Source organism: Pseudoliparis swirei, chromosome 5 (assembly GCF_029220125.1).
Source record: "Pseudoliparis swirei isolate HS2019 ecotype Mariana Trench chromosome 5, NWPU_hadal_v1, whole genome shotgun sequence".
NCBI classification, from domain to species: domain Eukaryota; kingdom Metazoa; phylum Chordata; class Actinopteri; order Perciformes; family Liparidae; genus Pseudoliparis; species Pseudoliparis swirei.
The window spans coordinates 28,156,954-28,180,217 of NC_079392.1; the positions used below are offsets into that span (position 1 = coordinate 28,156,954).

At 46.6% G+C, this 23,264-nt stretch overlaps 2 protein-coding genes across 2 annotated transcripts in view; one reads left to right on the top strand and one right to left on the bottom strand.

Moving 5' to 3' along the window:
* The window catches only part of dph5 (diphthamide biosynthesis 5), a 7,174-nt gene extending 7,113 nt beyond the window's left edge, over positions 1-61 (top strand). Inside the window, exon 7 of the mRNA XM_056415088.1 lies at positions 1-61. This exon is cut by the window's left edge and continues 200 nt beyond it. Coding sequence (XP_056271063.1) covers positions 1-12 — 12 coding nt within the window. The 3' untranslated portion in view covers positions 13-61.
* Positions 61-11,981, bottom strand: slc30a7 (solute carrier family 30 member 7). Its single transcript, XM_056415087.1, has 11 exons — positions 11,824-11,981; positions 11,504-11,605; positions 11,288-11,401; positions 10,692-10,779; positions 6,452-6,581; positions 5,760-5,834; positions 5,634-5,681; positions 4,349-4,484; positions 1,250-1,340; positions 957-1,106; positions 61-427 (listed from the first exon to the last, which is right to left on the bottom strand). Exons 1-11 carry the CDS (start codon positions 11,901-11,903, stop codon positions 380-382), a joined length of 1,062 nt encoding a protein of 353 aa, XP_056271062.1. The 5' UTR covers positions 11,904-11,981; the 3' UTR covers positions 61-379.
* Positions 11,982-23,264: the final 11,283 nt, after the last annotated feature.

Consider the following 23,264-nt stretch of genomic DNA (forward strand, 5'->3'; position numbering starts at 1 on the left):
ATGGACCAATAGTGTGATGTCATGGATGTGTGATGTCATCAATAAAGATGGAGCGCTTCAACCAGAGAAACTGATTTTATTACAGTTGAAAAAGACTGAAACCTGCTGGTCACATGGCACATAAAAAAACAGTGACATCAGAGTCTGGTCCTGGGGGGGGGGGGGGGTCATGAAGGCACTTACCCAGAATGCTTTGCTCTAGTCTACAAAGTGCAGGAGGGGGTCACTGCCCGTCAACAGACAATCTGTTTTCTAAAAGGGGGCGTGTCCAGTCCACTGCCCCCCCGCTGGTCTCATTGTCCTGCAGTGACTCTGGGGGGGGACTTGCAGCAGACTGAACCTGATTGGTCCCAGCTGTTCAGAGGAGGAGGAGGAGCTTCTACATGGCGGCCGTGTCGATCTGAACGTAGAGCTGTCGAACTCCAGCCTGAGGAGAGGAGACGTTAGTACAAGAGTACTACGACAAGAGTACTACTACAACAAGAGTACTACTACGACAAGAGTACTACTACTACAACAAGAGTACTACTACTACAACAAGAGTACTACTACTACTACTACGAGTACTACTATTACTACCAGAGTACTACTACTACGAGTACTACTATTACTACCAGAGTACTACTACTACTACTACGAGTACTACTATTACTACCAGAGTACTACTACTACGAGTACTACTATTACTACCAGAGTACTACTACTACTACCAGAGTACTACTACTACAAGAGTACTACTACTACAAGACTACTACTACAAGAGTACTACTACTACTACAAGAGTACTACTATTACTACAAGAGTACTACTACTACTACTACAAGACTACTACTACAAGAGTACTACGACAAGAGTACTATACATGATACTTAAATATACATTGTTTCTTCATTTTCAAACCATATATTATCTCCTCTAAACTATTCAGTTCAGGTACCCGCGGTGCGTTCAGGTACCTGTGTGAAGACGTTGTGGGTCTGGCTGAGGACCCAGCGGCGGTCGGCGTCGGGCGCCACCAGCAGCTTGACGGTCCCGATGTAAACGTCCGTGCACAGAGTCCAGAAATGAGGGTCCTGCAGGCTGTAAACTCCCTGCAGCTGCTGCACCTGAATGCAACACAGTGAACCAGGAATTAGACGGGTCCCTGATGACCGCTCATGCAGCCAACACGTCAACAACAAACCCAAGATGGAAACATTGAAAACTAAGCGGTGCCTGTGGGGGCGGGGCTTAGGGGGCGGGGCCTCACCCTCTGGTAGCACTCCAGCAGGGCGTGGTCCAGAGACGGAGGCGTTCGCTGCATCAGGATCCCGATCGACTCTTTGAGCAACGGCACCACGCTGAGGGTCAGAGGTCAGAGGTCACAGCATCTTCAGTTACTACCACCGGTACTACGAGTGGTACGAGTACCACGACTCCTAGTACTAATACTAGGAGTAGTGGTACTAGTACTAGGAGTAGTGGTACTAATACTAGGAGTAGTGGTACTAATACTGGGAGTAGTGGTACTAGTACTAATACTGGGAGTAGTGGTAATAATACTAGGAGTAGTGGTACTAGTACTAATACTGGGAGTAGTGGTACGAGTACTAATACTAGGAGTAGTGGTACTAGTACTAATACTGGGAGTAGTGGTACTAGTACTAATACTAGGAGTAGTGGTACTAATACTAGGAGTAGTGGTACTAATACTGGGAGTAGTGGTACTAGTACTAGGAGTAGTGGTACTAGTACTAATACTGGGAGTAATGGTACTAATACTAGGAGTAGTGGTACTAGTACTAATACTGGGAGTAATGGTACTAATACTAGGAGTAGTGGTAATAATACTAGGAGTAGTGGTACTAGTACTAATACTGGGAGTAGTGGTACTAGTACTAATACTAGGAGTAGTGGTACTAGTACTAATACTGGGAGTAGTGGTACTAGTACTAATACTAGGAGTAGTGGTACTAATACTGGGAGTAGTGGTACTAGTACTAATACTAGGAGTAGTGGTACTAATACTAGGAGTAGTGGTACTAGTACTAATACTGGGAGTAGTGGTACGAGTACTAATACTAGGAGTAGTGGTACTAGTACTAGGAGTAGTGGTACTAGTACTAATACTAGGAGTAATGGTACTAATACTAGGAGTAGTGGTACGAGTACTAATACTAGGAGTAGTGGTACTAGTACTAGGAGTAGTGGTACTAATACTAATACTAGGAGTAATGGTACTAATACTAGGAGTAGTGGTACTAGTACTAGGAGTAGTGGTACTAGTACTAATACTAGGAGTAGTGGTACTAATACTAGGAGTAGTGGTACTAGTACTAGGAGTAGTGGTACTAATACTGGGAGTAGTGGTACTAGTACTAGGAGTAGTGGTACTAATACTGGGAGTAGTGGTACTAATACTGGGAGTAGTGGTACTAGTACTAGGAGTAGTGGTACCTACTGAGTAGTAGTGGTACTAATACTGGGAGTAGTGGTACTAATACTGGGAGTAGTGGTACTAGTACTAGGAGTAGTGGTACTAATACTAGGAGTAGTGGTACTAATACTAGGAGTAGTGGTACTAATACTAGGAGTAGTGGTACTAGTACTAGGAGTGGTACTAGTACTAGAGTAGTGGTACTAACTGGGAGTAGTGGTACTAATACTGGGAGTAGTGGTACTAATACTGAGTAGTGGTACTAATACTGGGAGTAGTGGTACTAATACTAGGAGTAGTGGTACTAATACTAGGAGTAGTGGTACTAATACTAGGAGTAGTGGTACTAGTACTAGGAGTAGTGGTACTAATACTAGGAGTAGTGGTACTAATACTGGGAGTAGTGGTACTAATACTGGGAGTAGTGGTACTAGTACTAGGAGTAGTGGTACTAATACTGGGAGTAGTGGTACTAGTACTAGGAGTAGTGGTACTAGGAGTAGTGGTACTAGTACTAGGAGTAGTGGTACTAGGAGTAGTGGTACTAGTACTAGGAGTAGTGGTACTAATACTGGGAGTAGTGGTACTAGTACTAATACTAGGAGTAGTGGTACTAGTACTAATACTAATACTAAGAGTAGTGGTACTAGTACTTCTCCAGAAGTGAACATGAGCTCGGAGGCTTTTCTTCCAGCTGCCGTGATTCCTGCGGTCAGTGAAGGCCTCTCAGCTGACCACATCAGCACACGTCAACTACATTCACCACCGGGGCTTCTGGGAAATACGACCGCTGCACCCAGAGGACTCCAGAACCGCTTCAGGCCCGGCCTCGTGGTTTGGAACGTTAGCTCCTCGTTACACATTCTGTGTGAGGAGCCTCAGGGTCCTCCAGAGAGGAAGACCTTCAGGGTCCTCCAGAGAGGAAGACCCTGAGGGTCCTCCAGAGAGAACCTTCAGGGTCCTCCAGAGAGGAAGACCTTCAGGGTCCTCCAGAGAGAACCCTCAGGGTCCTCCAGAGAGGAAGACCTTCAGGGTCCTCCAGAGAGAACGACCTTCAGGGTCCTCCAGAGAGAACCCTCAGGGTCCTCCAGAGATAACCCTCAGGGTCCTCCAGAGAGAACGACCTTCAGGGTCCTCCAGAGAGGAAGACCTTCAGGGTCCTCCAGAGAGAACCCTCAGGGTCCTCCAGAGAGGAAGACCTTCAGGGTCCTCCAGAGAGAACCCTCAGGGTCCTCCAGAGAGGAAGACCTTCAGGGTCCTCCAGAGAGGAAGACCTTCAGGGTCCTCCAGAGAGGAAGACCTTCAGGGTCCTCCAGAGAGAAAGACCTTCAGGGTCCTCCAGAGAGGAAGACCTTCAGGGTCCTCCAGAGAGGAAGACCTTCAGGGTCCTCCAGAGAGAACCTTCAGGGTCCTCCAGAGAGGAAGACCTTCAGGGTCCTCCAGAGAGGAAGACCTTCAGGGTCCTCCAGAGAGGAAGACCTTCAGGGTCCTCCAGAGAGGAAGACCTTCAGGGTCCTCCAGAGAGAAAGACCTTCAGGGTCCTCCAGAGAGAACGACCTTCAGGGTCCTCCAGAGAGGAAGACCTTCAGGGTCCTCCAGAGAGAACGACCTTCAGGGTCCTCCAGAGAGGAAGACCTTCAGGGTCCTCCAGAGAGAACGACCTTCAGGGTCCTCCAGAGAGAACCCTCAGGGTCCTCCAGAGGAAGACCTTCAGGGTTCTGCTGCTCATTCAGGAGCTTCATTTATCCTGAGGAACCACACAAGTCCTTTCAGAGGTTCTGATAGACACTAAAAAAGTGATCTGGTTATACACAGTTCTAGAGGTCCCTGAAGAGATCCAATAGGTCTAGAGGTCCCTGAAGAAGTTCACTGAACCTCTTCATAAGTCAGCCCGCTGATCCCTCCGTCAGTCTCAGGACAGGAAGTGGTCACCTGACTCCGATGAGGAGGGCGATCAGCATGGAGCAGATGGGGTCCGCGATCATCAGGTCGTATCTCTGCATCAGGAGGGCGGAGATGATCACGCCCACGCTGCCCAGGGTGTCAGCGATGATGTGCAGCAGCACACCTGCAACACCCCACAGGTAGGGCTACAGTTAGACCTGGTTCAGGGCTACAGTTAGACCTGGTTCAGGGCTACAGTTAGAGTCAGGGATGTCATATGTGAGTCTCTGAGTTTGTGATTTGTGTTGATGTTAAACTTCAGTGGGTTCTTCATGGAGAACCAGGGTTCCCTTCCGCCCCCTGCTGGTCGGATCAGTGACTGTGTGGTGGCGCCCCCTGCTGGTATATGTCCATATAAATATATATATATATATACACATAAATATATATAAACATATATATATAATGTATATATACACATATATAATAATAATAATAATACATCAAATTTCTATAGCGCTTTTCATAATACTCAAAGACGCTTGATATATATATCAAGCGTATATATACATATGTATACACATATATATATATATACACACTACCGTTCAAAAGTTTGGGATCACTTAGAAATGACTTTATTCTTCAAAGTAAAGCAGTGTTTTTTCAATAAAGATAACATTAATCATAAATACCCTCTCTACATTGTTAATGTGGTAAATGACTCTTCTAGGTGAAACGTCTGGTTTCTAATGACATGTCTCCAGAGGTGTATAGAGGCCCATTTCATCATCACTCCAGTGTTCTGATGGTACATTGTGTTATCGCCTTAGAAGACTAATGTCTGATTAGAAAACCCGTGCAATTATGTTAGCACAGCTGAAAACAGTTATGCTGGTGATATAAGCTATACAACTGGCCTTCCTTTGAGCTTGAAGTTTGAAGAACAAAATTAATACTTCAAATATTAATCATTATTTCTAACCTTGTCAATGTCTTGACTATATTTTATATTCATTTGATAAATAAAAGTGTGATTTTTCATGGAAGACACGAAATTGTCTGGGTGATCCCAAACTTTTGAACGGTAGTGTATATATGTATAAAATATATATATGTGTATATATATATACACATATATATATGTATAAAATATATATATGCGAATATATATATATACATATGAACACATGTATACACATATATATATATATTATTATAATCAAACTCAGTATTCTTATTGTTGAGTACACAAGTACATATAAATATGTGCGTTTTCTACAAAGCTCAAGTCGGGATCTTGTTGCTGTGGTTGATCCAGATCAGGTCTCACCCTGAAGGATCTGTTTACTGGATCCGGTTCCTGGACTGCGCAGCTCGTCTGCAACCACAGACACGCAGAGGAGAGCATGAGGACGAGGACATTCGGTTCATACATGACGTCATGTTGCAGACTCACCGTGTCCTCCGTCATGGCCGTGTCCGTGTTTGTTCTGGTGGTTCACGCTGCCGTTAACCAGCGAGTGGCTGTGACCTGAAGAGAGAGAAGAGGTTCTACTGAAGAGCCCGGGCATTGAACGTGGGTAGACCCCAACGACCCGACCGCCACGACCCGACCGCCACGACCCGACGACCCGACCCCAACGACCCGACCCGACCGCCACGACCCGACCCCAACGACCCGACCGCCACGACCCGACCGCCACGACCCGACCGCCACGACCCCAACGACCCCAACGACCCGACCCGACCGCCACGACCCGACCGCCACGACCCGACGACCCGACCCGACCCCAACGACCCGACCCGACCGCCACGACCCGACCCGACCCCAACGACCCGACCCGCCCGCCACGACCCGACCGCCACGACCGACCCGACCGCCGACCCGACCCGGCCGACCCGACCCGACACCCACGACCCGACCGCCACGACCCGACCGCCACGACCCCGACGACCCGACCGCCACGACCCGACCGCCACGACCCGACCGACCCGACCGCCACGACCCGACCGCCACGACCCGACCGCCACGACCCGACGACCCGACCCCAACGACCCGACCGCCACGATCCGACCGCCACGACCCGACCCCGACGACCCGACCCCCACCATCAACATGTGTTGGCCGGTCCCCTGAGGTTCTGGTACCTTCCTCCCCGTGCGAGTGGCCGTGGCCTCCGTGCTGGAACACGAAGATCCCGACCAGGTTGACCAGCAGACCGGCGATGGAGACGGGGAGCAGACGGTCGTGGTGAACGTCAGGAGGCTCCAGGGCCCTCTGAGAGAGAGAGAGACGGAGAGAGAGAGACGGAGAGAGAGAGACGGAGAGAGAGAGAGAAAGAGAGAGAGACGGAGAGAAAGAGAGAGAGACGGAGAGAAAGAGACGGAGAGAGAGAGAGAGACGGAGAGAAAGAGAAAGAGAGAGAGAGAGAGAGACGGAGAGAAAGAGAGAGAGAATAAGAGAGAGACAGAGAGACGGAGAGAAAGAGACGGCGAGAAAGAGAGAGACGGAGAGAGAGAGAAAGAGAGAGACGGAGAGAAAGAGAAAGACGGAGAGAGAATAAGAGAGACGGAGAGAAAGAGAGAGAGATGGAGAGAAAGAGAGAGAGACGGAGAGAAAGAGAGAGACGGAGAGAGAGACGGAGAGAGAGAGAAAGAGAGAGAGACGGAGAGAGAGAGAGATGGAGAGACGGAGAGAAAGAGAGAGAGAGAGAGATGGAGAGAAAGAGAGAGAGAGAAAGAGAGAGACGGAGAGAAAGAGAAAGACGGAGAGAGAGAGAGAGAATAAGAGAGAGACGGAGAGTGTGTGTGTGTATGTGTGTGTGTGTGTATGTATGTGTGTGTATGTATGTATGTATGTATGTGTGTGTGTATGTGTGTATGTATGTGTGTATATGTATGTGTGTATGTGTGTGTGTGTGTGTGTGTGTGTATGTGTGTGTGTGTATGTGTGTGTGTGTATATGTGTGTGTGTATGTGTGTATATGTGTATGTATGTGTGTATGTGTGTGTGTATGTGTGTGTGTGTATATGTGTGTGTGTGTGTGTGTGTGTGTGTGTGTATATGTGTGTGTGTGTGTATGTCAAGTGTCAAGTGTGTTTATTTGTCACATACACACACACAGAATCAGTGAAATGAAAGTGGCAATGCTCAGCAGGAATGTGCAAGGGCAACAAGTACACACTATTTACAAAAAACACAATATTTACAATAGTGTGTGTGTGTGTGCTAAGAGGGCAGTTGTGTGTGGGTCTGTGTGTATGTGGTGGTGAGTGTGTGAGGTCGGGTTCACAGTCCTGATGGCCTGAGGAAAGAAACTCCGTCTCAGTCTCTCTGTTCTTGCAGCGTGACTACGGAGGCGCCTGCCTGACCGCAGCAGCTGAAACAGTCTGTTGTTGGGGTGGTGAGGATCCTTCATGATCCTGCGGCTCTGGTTCTGCACCTCCTGGTGTACAAGTCCTGCAGGGTGGGAGTGTGGTTCCAATAGTGCGTTCAGCCGACACTACTCTCTGAAACCTTCCTGTCCTGAGCGGAGCAGTTGCCAAACCAGGCAGTGATGCTTCCTGTCAGGGCTCTCTACAGCTCCAGAGTAGAAGGACTGAAGGATCCTCTGGGAAACTTTAAATTTCCTCAGCTGCCTGAGGTGGTAGAGGCGCTGCCTTGCCTTTCTCACCAGAGTGTCTGTGTTTGTTGACCATGTCAGATCCTCGGTGATGTGGACTCCCAGGTATTTATACCGCTCACCCTCTCCACAGTAGTCCCGTTAATCCCCAGTGGTGAGTACGTCCTCTGTTGTTGTGCCCTCCTAAAGTCCACAATCAGCTCCTTAGTTTTGGTGACATTCATGATGAGGCTGTTGTCCTGGCACCAGATCAGCAACTTCCTCCAGGTAGGCCTTCTCGTCGTTGTCGGAGATCAGGCCCACCACCACTGTGTCATCCGCAAACTTGATGATGGTGTTGGAGCTGAACCTGGCCACACAGTCATGTGTGTACAGGGAGTACAGTAGGGGCTGAGGGACGCAACCCTGGGGATCCTGTGTTCAGGGTGAGGGATTTGGAGTGTGTCTGCCCACCCTGACCACCTGTGGCCTGGCGGTCAGGAAGTCCAGGATCCAAGCACACAGGGGTGTTCAGTCCCAGCTCAATCAGCTTGCCGGCCAGTCTGGAGGGACTATGGTGTTGAAAGCTGAACTATAATCAATGAACAGCAGTCTCACATAGCCCCCTCTGGCTGTCCAGATGAGAGAGTGTGGTGTGCAGTACCTGGGAGACAGCATCATCCGTGGATCTGTTTGGGCGATAAGCAAACTGCAGCGGGTCCATGGAGGAAGGAGGAAGGCGCAGATGTAGTCCTTTATCAGCCTCTCAAAGCATTTCATGACCACCGAGGTGAGGGCCACGGTCGGTAGTCATTCATACATGCTGGAGAAGCATTCTTGGGCACAGGGACAATAGTGGATCTCTTGAAGCAGGCGGGGACCACGGACTCAGCCAGGAGAGGTTGAATATTGTGGTGAACACTGGAGCTAGCTGGTTAGCACAGGTCTTCAGTACTCGCCCAGATATGCCATCTGGACCTGCAGCTTTCCTGGTGTTCACCCTCAACAGAGCCCTCCTCACACTGTGTTCGGTCACAGAGAGTGTGTGTTCATCCCAGCGGTAGAACTCACCTCGGCTCACGCTAACGGTGTTGTTGTTAGCCGGCGAGCTAGCGCTGTTGTTGCTAGCCTCAAACCGTGCATAAAATGAGTTCAGGTCGTCCGCTAGGGATGCGTCGGCACTCACCATTCTTGTGGGGTCTGCTCTGGTAGTCTGTGATAGTCCGTAGCCCCTGCCATAGGCGCCTGGTGTCGCTGCTCCATCTGTGATTCCACTCTGTCTCGGTACCTCCTTTTGGCCGTCCTTCACGCCCTCCTCAGTCCATAGACCGCTGCCTTGTACTCGTCCATGTTGCGGATACAAGACCGGAGTTATAGGCAGCAATGCAGGCGTTCACAGCTTCACGGATGGATCTATCAACCCACGGCTTTTGGTTAGGAAAGACCCTAACTTTTACCGTGGGGCGATGGTGTCCGCTAAGCGTTGCTATGAGGCTCATTGCTACTTCCATAAACTCGCTGGCGTCACTGGAACTGGATTGGATCATGTCCCAGTCGGCGACACGCAGAGCGTCCTGTAGCTCAGCCTCTGATTGGTCAGACCACCGCTTTCGTTCCTCGTCACTACCGCTTCGCGCGATCTTTTGTCGGTACTCCGGAAGCAGAAAAATGGCGGCATGGTCTGATTTGCCGAACAGAGGGAGAGAGACAGCCTTGTAGCCTCTCTTGAATGGCGTATAGCAGTGGTCCAACGTTCTTTCCCCTCTGGTAGCACACGTAATGTGCTGGTGAAAGTTCGGCATGACTTTTTTTAGGTTTGCCCTATTAAAGTCCCCAGCCACCACCACAGCCGCGTCGGGATACTTGTTCTGATGCCGACATAACACATCATGTAGGTCCGATAGTGCTACGTCGGTGTCCGCTTGTGGTGGAATGTAGCGGCTGTGGTGATGACCGAGCTGAACTCCGGGGAAGGTAGAATGGGCGGCATGAGATCGTCAGATGTTCCAGGTTCGCGAGCAGGAGCGAAAGAGTCTTAATGTTCTTGGGTCGCACCACATGTTGTTAGTCATGAAGCAAACCCCTCCACCCTTAGATTTACCAGACTCTTCCGTTCTGTCTGCACGGAAAACAGAGAAGGACTCGGTTGGGCATATGGCTCGATCCGGCACCAGCGGGGTCAGCCATGTTTCCGTCAGACAAAAGATATTACAATCCCTCATGTCCCGTTGGAATCTGATCCTTGCCCATCATCCATCTTATTTTCCAGAGACTGGGCGTTAGCAAGAAGGATGCTGGGCAGAGGTGGACGGGCTTGAACTCTCAGTCTGTTCGAATTCGCTCCGTTTCCCTCGATGTTTTCGTCTCCCGTAAGCGGCTCCACTGTTGTTGTTGTGGTTCGCTCGTACGATCTCGGCCGGCCACGCTGGATCGATGGAAAAAGTAGACAAAAACCCTTGTTTTGCGCAAAAGTTTATGTCCAAAAGTGTGCTGCGGTCGTATGCTGTTAGTGCCGATGTGTTTGTGGCAAAGAAACATTAAAATAAACACAAAAACTAAAAGAGCGCACAATCTCCGCGGAGCTACCTCGACGGCGTCTGGACACAGCCGCGCCATCTCGGTGTGTATGTGTGTGTATGTGTGTGTGTGTATATGTGTGTTTATGTGTGTGTGTGTGTGTATGTGTGTGTGTGTGTGTATGTGTGTGTGTATGTGTGTGTGTGTGTGTGTGTATGTGTGTGTGTGTGTGTGTGTGTGTGTGTGTGTGTGTGTGTGTGTATGTGTACCTCAACTCCTTCAGAGAAGATGAAGAAGGCTGTGAAAATGAGGAAGAGTCCATTTACGAAGCCAGCCAGAACTTCTGCTCTGACATAACTGAAACACACACAGACTAGTCAGACCTGACCAACAGAGTTATCATCACCATCAGACATGAGTAACAGAGTTATCATCACCATCAGACATGAGTAACAGAGTTATCACCATCAGACATGACCAACAGAGATATCACGATCAGACATGACCAACAGAGATATCACCATCAGACATGACCAACAGAGATATCACCAACAGACATGACCAACAGAGATATCACCATCAGACATGACCAACAGAGATATCACCATCAGACATGACCAACAGAGATATCACCATCAGACATGACCAACAGAGATATCACCATCAGACATGACCAACAGAGATATCACCATCAGACATGACCAACAGAGATATCACCATCAGACATGACCAACAGAGATATCACCATCAGACATGACCAACAGAGATATCACCAACAGACATGACCAACAGAGATATCACCATCAGACATGACCAACAGAGATATCACCATCAGACATGAGTAACAGAGCGATCATGATCTCACCCATAGGAGAAGTTGTCGTTGGATCTCCACCTGGAGATGACGGAGGCGGCCAGGCCGGCTAGTAGAGCCGTGCAGTCAAAGAACATGTGGAAGGAGTCCGAGATTAAACCTAAACTGAAGAGGAAACACACATCACATCTCTGTCTCTCTCCCCCCCCCCCCCCACGTGGCACATCACAAGCACAGCGAACACCCAAGCGAACACAGTTCGCTCACCTGTTGCTCCATATTCCATACGAAAGCTCCACGAAGGCGAAGGAGAGGTTGAGGCAGAGGAAGAAGAACAGATTCCGGGACGTTTTGTCCGCGAGGATCGACCTGGAACACAAACAAGCTCCATCAGCGGTAACCCGGGACAGGTAACCCGGGACAGGTAACCCGCGTTAGTCCCCGGCTCGCGGTCCCATCCGCTCACAGCTGGCCGGTAGCACGTGATCATGATCAGAACTCGTCGTCAGCAGAGACACGTCGCTCCTGTTAGCATGGAGCTAGCAGCTGGCCGCTAGCCCCGCGCTCCTCGCGGCCAGGTGAGTTACCTGCACCAGCCCGACAGCCGCAGCAGCAGGCTGAACTTGGCGGGTTTGTACTCGTCGTCTTTGACGGATGAAGGTAACATGTTGTGAGCGGGACACACACACACACACACACACAGACACTCACACACTCACGGAGACGGAGGGACGGGATGCGAACTGACAACTTCCGCTCTGCTCGGGTTTCACAATAAAAGCGTTTCAAAGCTCTTTGACACTGAAGCTGCGTTCCTCTCCTCACGACACCAATACAGGTACCACTACAAGTACTACTACAGGTACCACTACAAGTACTACTACAGGTACCACTACAGGTACCACCAGGCACGTGCTCAGACATTTTGGGGGCAGGTGCTCAAACCAAAAAAAAGGCACCCAATGCCAAAAAAACATTCTGACAGAGTTGAAGCGTCAGCATCACTGATGATGCAATACATCCTCCACCTGGTTTCCTCTGGCAGCATCAGACCGCGAGCTTACATGTTCTTATTGAATAAAGATGAATTATTATAGAGCAACAACAGTACAAGCGTTCTGATTGGCTAATGGGTCGTCATGCCAGCCACGTATCGCCCTCCTGGTCTGATACGGATCTGTATCGCCCTCTTACGTCATTTTCAAAATGAGCGATATTGATAGACATCAACAGACATCCCTCTGAACAATACCAGAGGCCTTATGATTTTTTTTCAGTCTGGCCACGCAAATCCTAGACTAGCCCCTGTTAAATAGAACGAATAAGAATTCACTCTCTCTCTCTCTTCTCTCTCTCTCTTCTCTCTCCCTCTCTATTCTCTAAACATAATTAACGTCAGTAAACAGCTGCAAGGCTTTGAAATCATGGATTTCGTGAGTTTTTGTTTGTTTATTTTTTTACCAGTTGTGATGTCATGTTTTCAGCAGCGCTAATGTTGTGGTTGATGTATCACAAAACAACGTCAGGGGACGAACACGTCATGACGTGTTTGTCTGGTGCTGCGGGTCAGAGGAGAAGGAGGTGCAGCCGCTTGGTGGCGCGAGGAGCACTGCGCGGAGGAGGAGAGGGAGGGAGAGGAGGGGAGGGGGGCACGTGAGCTCGTGAGCGCCGCGGAGCATGTCGGGGCGAAATTCTCAGATAAAGGCCAGTTGTATCGCTTATATCACCAGCATAACTGTTTTCAGCTGTGCTAACATAATTGCACGGGTTTTCTAATCAGACATTAGTCTTCTAAGGCGATAACACAATGTACCATCAGAACACTGGAGTGATGATGAAATGGGCCTCTATACACCTCTGGAGATATGTCATTAGAAACCAGACGTTTCACCTAGAAGAGTCATTTACCACATTAACAATGTAGAGAGGGTATTTATGATTAATGTTATCTTTATTGAACAAACACTGCTTTACTTTGAAAAATAAAGTCATTTCTAAGTGATCCCAAACTTTTGAACGGTAGTGTATGTGTATATATTGAATAGAATCAGCTTTAATGGCCATGTAGGTTTGCACATACATGGAATTTGACTCCGGTTACACTTTGCTCTTCCGTACTTATACACACACACAATATACAATAAGCGGGATAAATATAAAAAAGACATTAAAGACAGTAGTCAAAAGGTGCAGTTAGTGCAGATGGAAGAGTCTGATTAATTGTTCATCAGGGTGACGGCCAGTGGAAAGAAGCTATTTCTGTGTCTGGTGGTTTTGGCGTACAGTGCTCTGTAGCGCCTACCAGAGGGCAGGAGTTGGAACAGCTTGTGTCCAGGGTGTGAAGGGTCTGCAGTGATCTTTTCTGCCCGCTTCCTGACTCTGGCGGTGTACAAGTCCAGAATGGAGGGGAGGCTGGAACCAATGGTTCTTTCTGCAGACCTGACGATCCGCTGTAGTCTGACTGTCCTGTTTGGTGGCCGATCCAAACCACACAGTGATGGAAGAGCAGAGGACAGACTGGATGATGGCGGAGTAAAAAAGGATCAACAGCTCCTGAGGCAGGTTGAACTTCCTGAGCTGGCGCAGAAAGTACAGCCTCTGCTGGGCCTTTAGCGGATGGTGTTAATGTTGGAGGCCCACTTCAGGTCCCGGGAGATTGTGGATCCCAGAAACTTGAAGGTCTCCACCGCAGGAACAGTGCTATTTTGAATGGTGGCGGGATAGTGTTGGGGGGCTCCTCCTGAAGTCCACTGTCATCTCCACAGTCTTGAGCTTGTTCAGCTCCAGGTGGTTCTGTCCACACCAGAGGACCAGCCGTTCAACCTCCCGTCTGTCGCAGACTCGTCACCGTTCCTGATGAGGCCGATGACCGTTGTGTCGTCTGCGAACTTCAAGAGCTTAACAGACGGGTCCTCTGAGGTGCAGTCGTTGGTGTAGAGGAGAAGAGCAGTGGAGAGCACACATCCTGGGGGCGCCAGTGCTTATGGTCCGGGTGCTGGATGTGGTTTTCCCAGCCTCACCTGCTGCGTCCTGTCTGTCAGGAAGTTTGTGATCCACCGGCAGGTGAGGCTGGCAGCGAGCTGGGAGAGTTTGGGTTGTAGAACCTCCGGGATGATCGTGTTGAATGCAGAGCTGAAGTCCACAAACAGAACCCTTGCATATGTCCTGGGAGTCGAGGTGTTGCAGTAAATGGTGCAGTCCCATATTTATTCGTCATCCACCGACCTGTTTGCACGGTAGGCAAACTGCAGGGGTCCAACAGGGGCCCTGTGACGTCCTTCAGGTGGGTCAACACCAGCCTCTCAAGGACTTCATGACCACAGACGTCAGGGCGACGGGTCTGTAGTCATTTAATCCTGTGATGGAGGATTTCTTGGGCACCGGGATGATCAAGGAGCACTTGAAGCAGGAAGGGATTTCGCACAGCTCCAGTGATCGGTTGAAGATCTCCGTGAAGATGGGGGACAGCTGGTCAGCACAGACTTTCAGGCAGGAGGGGGACACGCCGTCTGGGCCCGGAGCCTTCCTGATCTTCTGCCTCTGAAAGAGCCGACTCACATCCTCTTCCCAGATCCTCAGTGCCGGTGGGGGGTTGGATGGGAGAGGTGGAGGTGATTGTTCGATGATGGAGCAGTTGGGCGGGGTGGAAGTGGGCTTGTCGAACCTACAATAGAAGACATTCAGGTCGTCGGCCAGTCGGTGATTGTCCTCAGTGGGGGGGGGTGGTCTCTTGTAGTTGGTGAGTACTTCCAGGCCTCTCCAAACTGACGAGGGGTCGTTGGCTGAAAACTTTTTTTCCAGCTTTTCAGTGTAGCTCTTCTTAGCTACCTTGATCTCCCTCGTCAGTGTGTTTCTGGCCTGGTTGTACAGAATCCTGTCCCCACCTCTGTAGGCCTCCTCTTTAGCCCGGCGTAGCTGCCTGAGTCTTGCAGTGAACCAGGGTTTATTGTTGTTGTATGTGCAGAAGGTTTTTGTCGGCACACACATGTCCTCACAAAAGCTGATATATGATGTCACAGTGTCAGTTAGCTCATCCAGGTCTGTAGCAGCAGCCTCAAAAACACTCCAATCAGTGGAGGCAAAGCAGGACTGTAGCTCCAGCTTGGCCTCGTTGGTCCATCTCTTCACAATCTATGTATGTATATATATATGTATCTATGTATATGTATGTATATCTGTATATGTGTATATATGTATATATGTACATGTATATATGTATAAATGTATATGTCCCTGATGTTCCCCTGATCGTTGACGGGCCTCGACAGGCGAGCGTAATCACAACGTTCCGCCGGTCCATCAATACAACGATGTTCAATTAGAGGAGTGATTACAGGTGGGGCGTTGCCACGGAAACCATGCCAACAGACAGCTGACCTGCAGGGCCCACGCTGCTGTTGGTTCTGCAGGACTCCAGAACCCCCTCAGCCCGGGTCTGACTCTGATCCCGGGGGGAGACGTCATCATCATCATCTTCATCATCAACTTCATTATTATCATCTTCATCATCATCTTCATCACCATCTTCATCAGCCTGAAGAGGTGTACAGGGCTCCAGGTGTGTGGAGTCATGTGTGATGTTCCAGTGCGTGTCCATGACTCATGATCTGGTTGCTAGGAGACAGGCCACGCCTCCACCTGGAGGACTCATCACCTTCATTCTGATTCATCTCTTCACTTTTCTTTACAATCATAAATTACAACATCCTAAAACCAGCAGGGGGCGGAGCCTCTTCCTCTGGTGTCCTCAGTATGTACAAGATACCAGATCACAAGCTACACAGAGACACCCTGAACAATAGATGTCATGTGACTAGATGAACAATAGATGTCATGTGACCAGATGAACAAAAGATGTCATGCGACCAGATGAACAAAAGATGTCATGTGACCAGATGAACAATAGATGTCATGTGACCAGATGAACAATAGATGTCATGTGACCAGATGAACAATAGATGTCATGTGACCAGATGAACAATAGATGTCATGTGACCAGATGAACAATAGATGTCATGTGACCAGATGAACAATAGATGTCATGTGACTAGATGAACAATAGATGTCATGTGACTAGATGAACAATAGATGTCATGTGACCAGATGAACAATAGATGTCATGTCACCAGATGAACAATAGATGTCATGTGACCAGATGAACAATAGATGTCATGTGACCAGATGAACAATAGATGTCATGTGACCAGATGAACAATAGATGTCATGTGACTAGATGAACAATAGATGTCATGTGACCAGGTGAACAATAGATGTCATGTGACTAGATGAACAATAGATGTCATGTGACTAGATGAACAATAGATGTCATGTGACCAGATGAACAATAGATGTCATGTGACCAGATGAACAATAGATGTCATGTGACCAGATGAACAATAGATGTCATGTGACCAGATGAACAATAGATGTCATGTGACCAGATGAACAATAGATGTCATGTGACCAGATGAACAATAGATGTCATGTGACCAGGTGAACAAAAGATGTCATGTGACCAGATGAACAAAAGATGTCATGTGACCAGATGAACAATAGATGTCATGTGACCAGATGAACAATAGATGTCATGTGACCAGGTGAACAATAGATGTCATGTGACCAGGTGAACAAAAGATGTCATGTGACCAGATGAACAATAGATGTCATGTGACCAGATGAACAATAGATGTCATGTGACCAGGTGAACAATAGATGTCATGTGACCAGATGAACAATAGATGTCATGTGACCAGATGAACAATAGATGTCATGTGACCAGATGAACAATAGATGTCATGTGACCAGATGAACAATAGATGTCATGTGACCAGATGAACAATAGATGTCATGTGACCAGATGAACAATAGATGTCATGTGACCAGATGAACAATAGATGTCATGTGACCAGATGAACAATAGATGTCATGTGACCAGATGAACAATAGATGTCATGTGACCAGATGAACAATAGATGTCATGTGACCAGATGAACAATAGATGTCATGTGACCAGATGAACAATAGATGTCATGTGACCAGGTGAACAATAGATGTCATGTGACCAGATGAACAATAGATGTCATGTGACCAGATGAACAATAGATGTCATGTGACCAGATGAACAATAGATGTCATGTGACCAGATGAACAATAGATGTCATGTGACCAGATGAACAATAGATGTCATGTGACCAGATGAACAATAGATGTCATGTGACCAGATGAACAATAGATGTCATGTGACCAGATGAACAATAGATGTCATGTGACCAGATGAACAATAGATGTCATGTGACCAGATGAACAATAGATGTCATGTGACCAGATGAACAATAGATGTCATGTGACCAGGTGAACAATAGATGTCATGTGACCAGATGAACAATAGATGTCATGTGACCAGATGAACAATAGATGTCATGTGACCAGATGAACAATAGATGTCATGTGACCAGATGAACAATAGATGTCATGTGACCAGATGAACAATAGATGTCATGTGACCAGATGAACAATAGATGTCATGTGACCAGATGAACAATAGATGTCATGTGACCAGGTGAACAATAGATGTCATGTGACCAGATGAACAATAGATGTCATGTGACCAGATGAACAATAGATGTCATGTGACCAGATGAACAATAGATGTCATGTGACCAGATGAACAATAGATGTCATGTGACCAGGTGAACAATAGATGTCATGTGACCAGATGAACAATAGATGTCATGTGACCAGATGAACAATAGATGTCATGTGACCAGATGAACAATAGATGTCATGTGACCAGATGAACAATAGATGTCATGTGACCAGGTGAACAATAGATGTCATGTGACCAGATGAACAATAGATGTCATGTGACCAGATGAACAATAGATGTCATGTGACCAGATGAACAATAGATGTCATGTGACCAGATGAACAATAGATGTCATGTGACCAGGTGAACAATAGATGTCATGTGACCAGATGAACAATAGATGTCATGTGACCAGATGAACAATAGATGTCATGTGACCAGATGAACAATAGATGTCATGTGACCAGATGAACAATAGATGTCATGTGACCAGATGAACAATAGATGTCATGTGACTAGATGAACAATAGATGTCATGTGACCAGATGAACAATAGATGTCATGTGACCAGATGAACAATAGATGTCATGTGACCAGGTGAACAATAGATGTCATGTGACCAGATGAACAATAGATGTCATGTGACCAGATGAACAATAGATGTCATGTGACCAGATGAACAATAGATGTCATGTGACCAGATGAACAATAGATGTCATGTGACCAGATGAACAATAGATGTCATGTGACCAGGTGAACAATAGATGTCATGTGACCAGATGAACAATAGATGTCATGTGACCAGATGAACAATAGATGTCATGTGACCAGATGAACAATAGATGTCATGTGACCAGATGAACAATAGATGTCATGTGACCAGATGAACAATAGATGTCATGTGACCAGATGAACAATAGATGTCATGTGACCAGATGAACAATAGATGTCATGTGACCAGGTGAACAATAGATGTCATGTGACCAGGTGAACAATAGATGTCATGTGACCAGATGAACAATAGATGTCATGTGACCAGATGAACAATAGATGTCATGTGACTAGATGAACAATAGATGTCATGTGACCAGATGAACAATAGATGTCATGTGACCAGGTGAACAATAGATGTCATGTGACCAGGTGAACAATAGATGTCATGTGACCAGATGAACAATAGATGTCATGTGACCAGATGAACAATAGATGTCATGTGACCAGATGAACAATAGATGTCATGTGACCAGATGAACAATAGATGTCATGTGACCAGGTGAACAATAGATGTCATGTGACCAGGTGAACAATAGATGTCATGTGACCAGATGAACAATAGATGTCATGTGACCAGGTGAACAATAGATGTCATGTGACCAGGTGAACAATAGATGTCATGTGACCAGGTGAACAATAGATGTCATGTGACCAGATGAACAATAGATGTCATGTGACCAGATGAACAATAGATGTCATGTGACCAGGTGAACAATAGATGTCATGTGACCAGGTGAACAATAGATGTCATGTGACCAGGTGAACAATAGATGTCATGTGACCAGATGAACAATAGATGTCATGTGACCAGATGAACAATAGATGTCATGTGACCAGGTGAACAATAGATGTCATGTGACCAGGTGATCAATAGATGTCATGTGACCAGGTGAACAATAGATGTCATGTGACCAGATGAACAATAGATGTCATGTGACCAGATGAACAATAGATGTCATGTGACCAGGTGAACAATAGATGTCATGTGACCAGGTGAACAATAGATGTCATGTGACCAGATGAACAATAGATGTCATGTGACCAGATGAACAATAGATGTCATGTGACCAGGTGACCAGATGAACAATAGATGTCATGTGACCAGGTGAACAATAGATGTCATGTGACCAGATGAACAATAGATGTCATGTGACCAGATGAACAATAGATGTCATGTGACCATATGAACAATAGATGTCATGTGACCAGATGAACAATAGATGTCATGTGACCAGGTGAACAATAGATGTCATGTGACCAGATGAACAATAGATGTCATGTGACCAGATGAACAATAGATGTCATGTGACCAGATGAACAATAGATGTCATGTGACCAGATGAACAATAGATGTCATGTGACCAGATGAACAATAGATGTCATGTGACCAGATGAACAATAGATGTCATGAGACCAGATGAACAATAGATGTCATGTGACCAGAGGAACAATAGATGTCATGTGACCAGATGAACAATAGATGTCATGTGACCAGATGAACAATAGATGTCATGTGACCAGATGAACAATAGATGTCATGTAACTAGATGAACAATAGATGTCATGTAACTAGATGAACAATAGATGTCATGTGACCAGATGAACAATAGATGTCATGTGACCAGGTGAACAATAGATGTCATGTGACCAGATGAACAATAGATGTCATGTGACCAGATGAACAATAGATGTCATGTGACCAGATGAACAATAGATGTCATGTGACCCGGTGAACACTAGATGTCATGTAACTAGATGAACAATAGATGTCATGTAACTAGATGAACAATAGATGTCATGTGACCAGATGAACAATAGATGTCATGTGACCAGGTGAACAATAGATGTCATGTGACCAGATGAACAATAGATGTCATGTGACCATATGAACAATAGATGTCATGTGACCAGATGAACAATAGATGTCATGTGACCAGATGAACAATAGATGTCATGTGACTAGATGAACAATAGATGTCATGTAACTAGATGAACAATAGATGTCATGTGACCAGATGAACAATAGATGTCATGTGACCAGATGAACAATAGATGTCATGTGACCAGATGAACAATAGATGTCATGTGACCAGATGAACAATAGATGTCATGTGACCAGATGAACAATAGATGTCATGTGACCAGATGAACAATAGATGTCATTCAATTCAATTCAGTTTATTTGTATAGCCCAATTTCACAAATTACAAATTTGTCTCGGAGTGCTTTACAATCTGTACACATAGACATCCCTGACCTTTGACCTCACATCGGACCAGGAAAAACTCCCAAATAACCCTTCAGGGGGAAAAAAAGGGAAGAACCCTTGAGGAGAGAACAGAGGAGGATCCCTCTCCAGGATGGACAGAACAATAGATGTCATGTGACCAGAAGGACAGATTTAGAGTTTAAATACATTCAATGAATATGACAGAGTGTATGAATAGTTCATAGTAGGCATATTCCACGATGGAGACCTCCACGATCCATCAGGCAGATGGCGGTGGGGAGGAGGAGTGGGCGGAGTCTCAACAGGACAGTGGCGTAGTCAGGAGCAGGAATTCCACGACCCAGACCTCGATGATCCATCAGCAGATAGGATCTATGTGAGAATTTCGCCCCGACATGCTCACAATAACTCAAATAAATGCCCCGTCGGATATTAAAACACATTTAGTGGGAGTTGATGACAGAAAGAGTAACTTGTATTCTTAAATACTGATGAATGAAAAACTAGTGTCTCCAGCAAAAAGGGCCCTTTACTCATCCAGGGCAAAGGGGAGGAGCTTGAGCACCACTAGGGCTCTATCTGTGCACGTGCCTGCTACTACTATAACAAGTACGACGACAGTACTCCTTTCTTCTTCATGTGTCTGATCAATACCCGGTTGTGACCAGCAGGGGGCGGCACCCCGTCAGTTTTCAGCTGCTGTCTACAGATCTAACAGGAAGTCACCGTTTGTGACTTCCTGTTAGATCTGTAGGCTACTTGTAGTTTACAGGTTTTTTAAAGTACGACAACTCCACGTACAATGAGAACACGCGGTGTGGCTGTCACACCTAAGAGCCAATCAGCTCTGACGTGGAGACGCCGTTTCCCATCATGCACTGGGCCAGCAGCCGGTGGAGAGCCTTTTATTTTATTATATTTATTTATTCGTTTGTCTTTGAATGTCTATTACAGACCATAATATCATGTCAATTCAGCACAGTTACCGCGTTCATCCTGTCGGATGCGTTTACTGGACCAGAACCAGATCCAGAACCGTATTTATAAAGCGCTACAGATGGTCTTCTGGGGTTCAGGTTCTCCATCAGAAGTAGAGGACCGCGGGACCCGGGTTAAACCAGGACCAGATCTCAGGGTCTCACATGTCAGTGAGTGTAAATGAAGATGATGAAGGTGATGAAGACGAGCTGCTCTCTAAAGCTGCTGACAGGAAAGCAAAGCGACCGGAAATACCACGAGATTAAAATGAGAAGACGCAGCACAACGTTCTCTCTTACACGGCAGAGGTCAGACGTCTCGGAGGCCCGCAGGACACTGAACGCACCACGGACTCATACATCAACACTTTGAGCTGAATCTGCAGAACCAGAGTTAAAGCTCCCCGGTGACCTTTGACCTGCTGCTGTGTAAAGTAAAGTCATAACAATAAAGACACACACACTCACACACACACACACAGACCAAAACTAAAACCACACAAGAAAGGAAAGCTAGAGTTCGTTATCGTCTCAGTTTCGAACGACATCAAAGAGTTTAAATCTTTACAGTTTAATCACTATGTATTATTTATTATTATATTTAATATTACAACATTTAACCATGAGGACCAGATGTTTAATAATGAAGATTTCATTAAAGTTGTTTACTGGGTTAGTGTGTGTGTATATATATATATGTATGAGTACACATATATATATATGTATGCATATATATACAATATATATATGTATACATGTATATATATATGCATACATATATACATATGTATGAGTACACACATATATATATATATATGTGTACTCATACATAAAACTAAGAAAAGAGATCACATCACTCCTGCACTAGCTGCTCTGCACTGGCTCCCAGTAAAATCAAGAATCACTTTTAAAATTCTTCTCTTAACCTACAAAGCCTTGATTGGTGATGCACCATCATATCTTAAGGAGCTTGTCGTACCATATTGCCCCACTAGAGAGCTACGCTCACTAAATGCGGGACTACTTGTAGTTCCTAGAGTCTTAAAAAGTAGAATGGGAGCCAGAGCCTTTAGTTATCAAGCTCCTCTTTCATGGAACCAGCTTCCAATTTCAGTCCGGGAGGCAGACACAGTCACCTCGTTTAAGAGTAGACTTAAGACCTTCCTCTTTGACAGAGCTTATAGTTAGGGCTGAATCAGGTTTGCCCTGGTCCAGCCCCTTGATATGCTGCTATAGGCTTATAGCTGCCGGGGGACGTTTAGGATGCACTGAGCACCTCTCTCCTCTCTCCTTATGGACGCTTAGGATACACTGAGCTCCTCTCTCCTTATGGACGCTTAGGATACACTGAGCTCCTCTCTCCTTATGGACGCTTAGGATACACTGAGCTCCTTTCTCCTCTCCTTATGGACGTTTAGGATACACTGAGCTCCTCTCTCCTCTCTCCTTAGGGACGTTTAG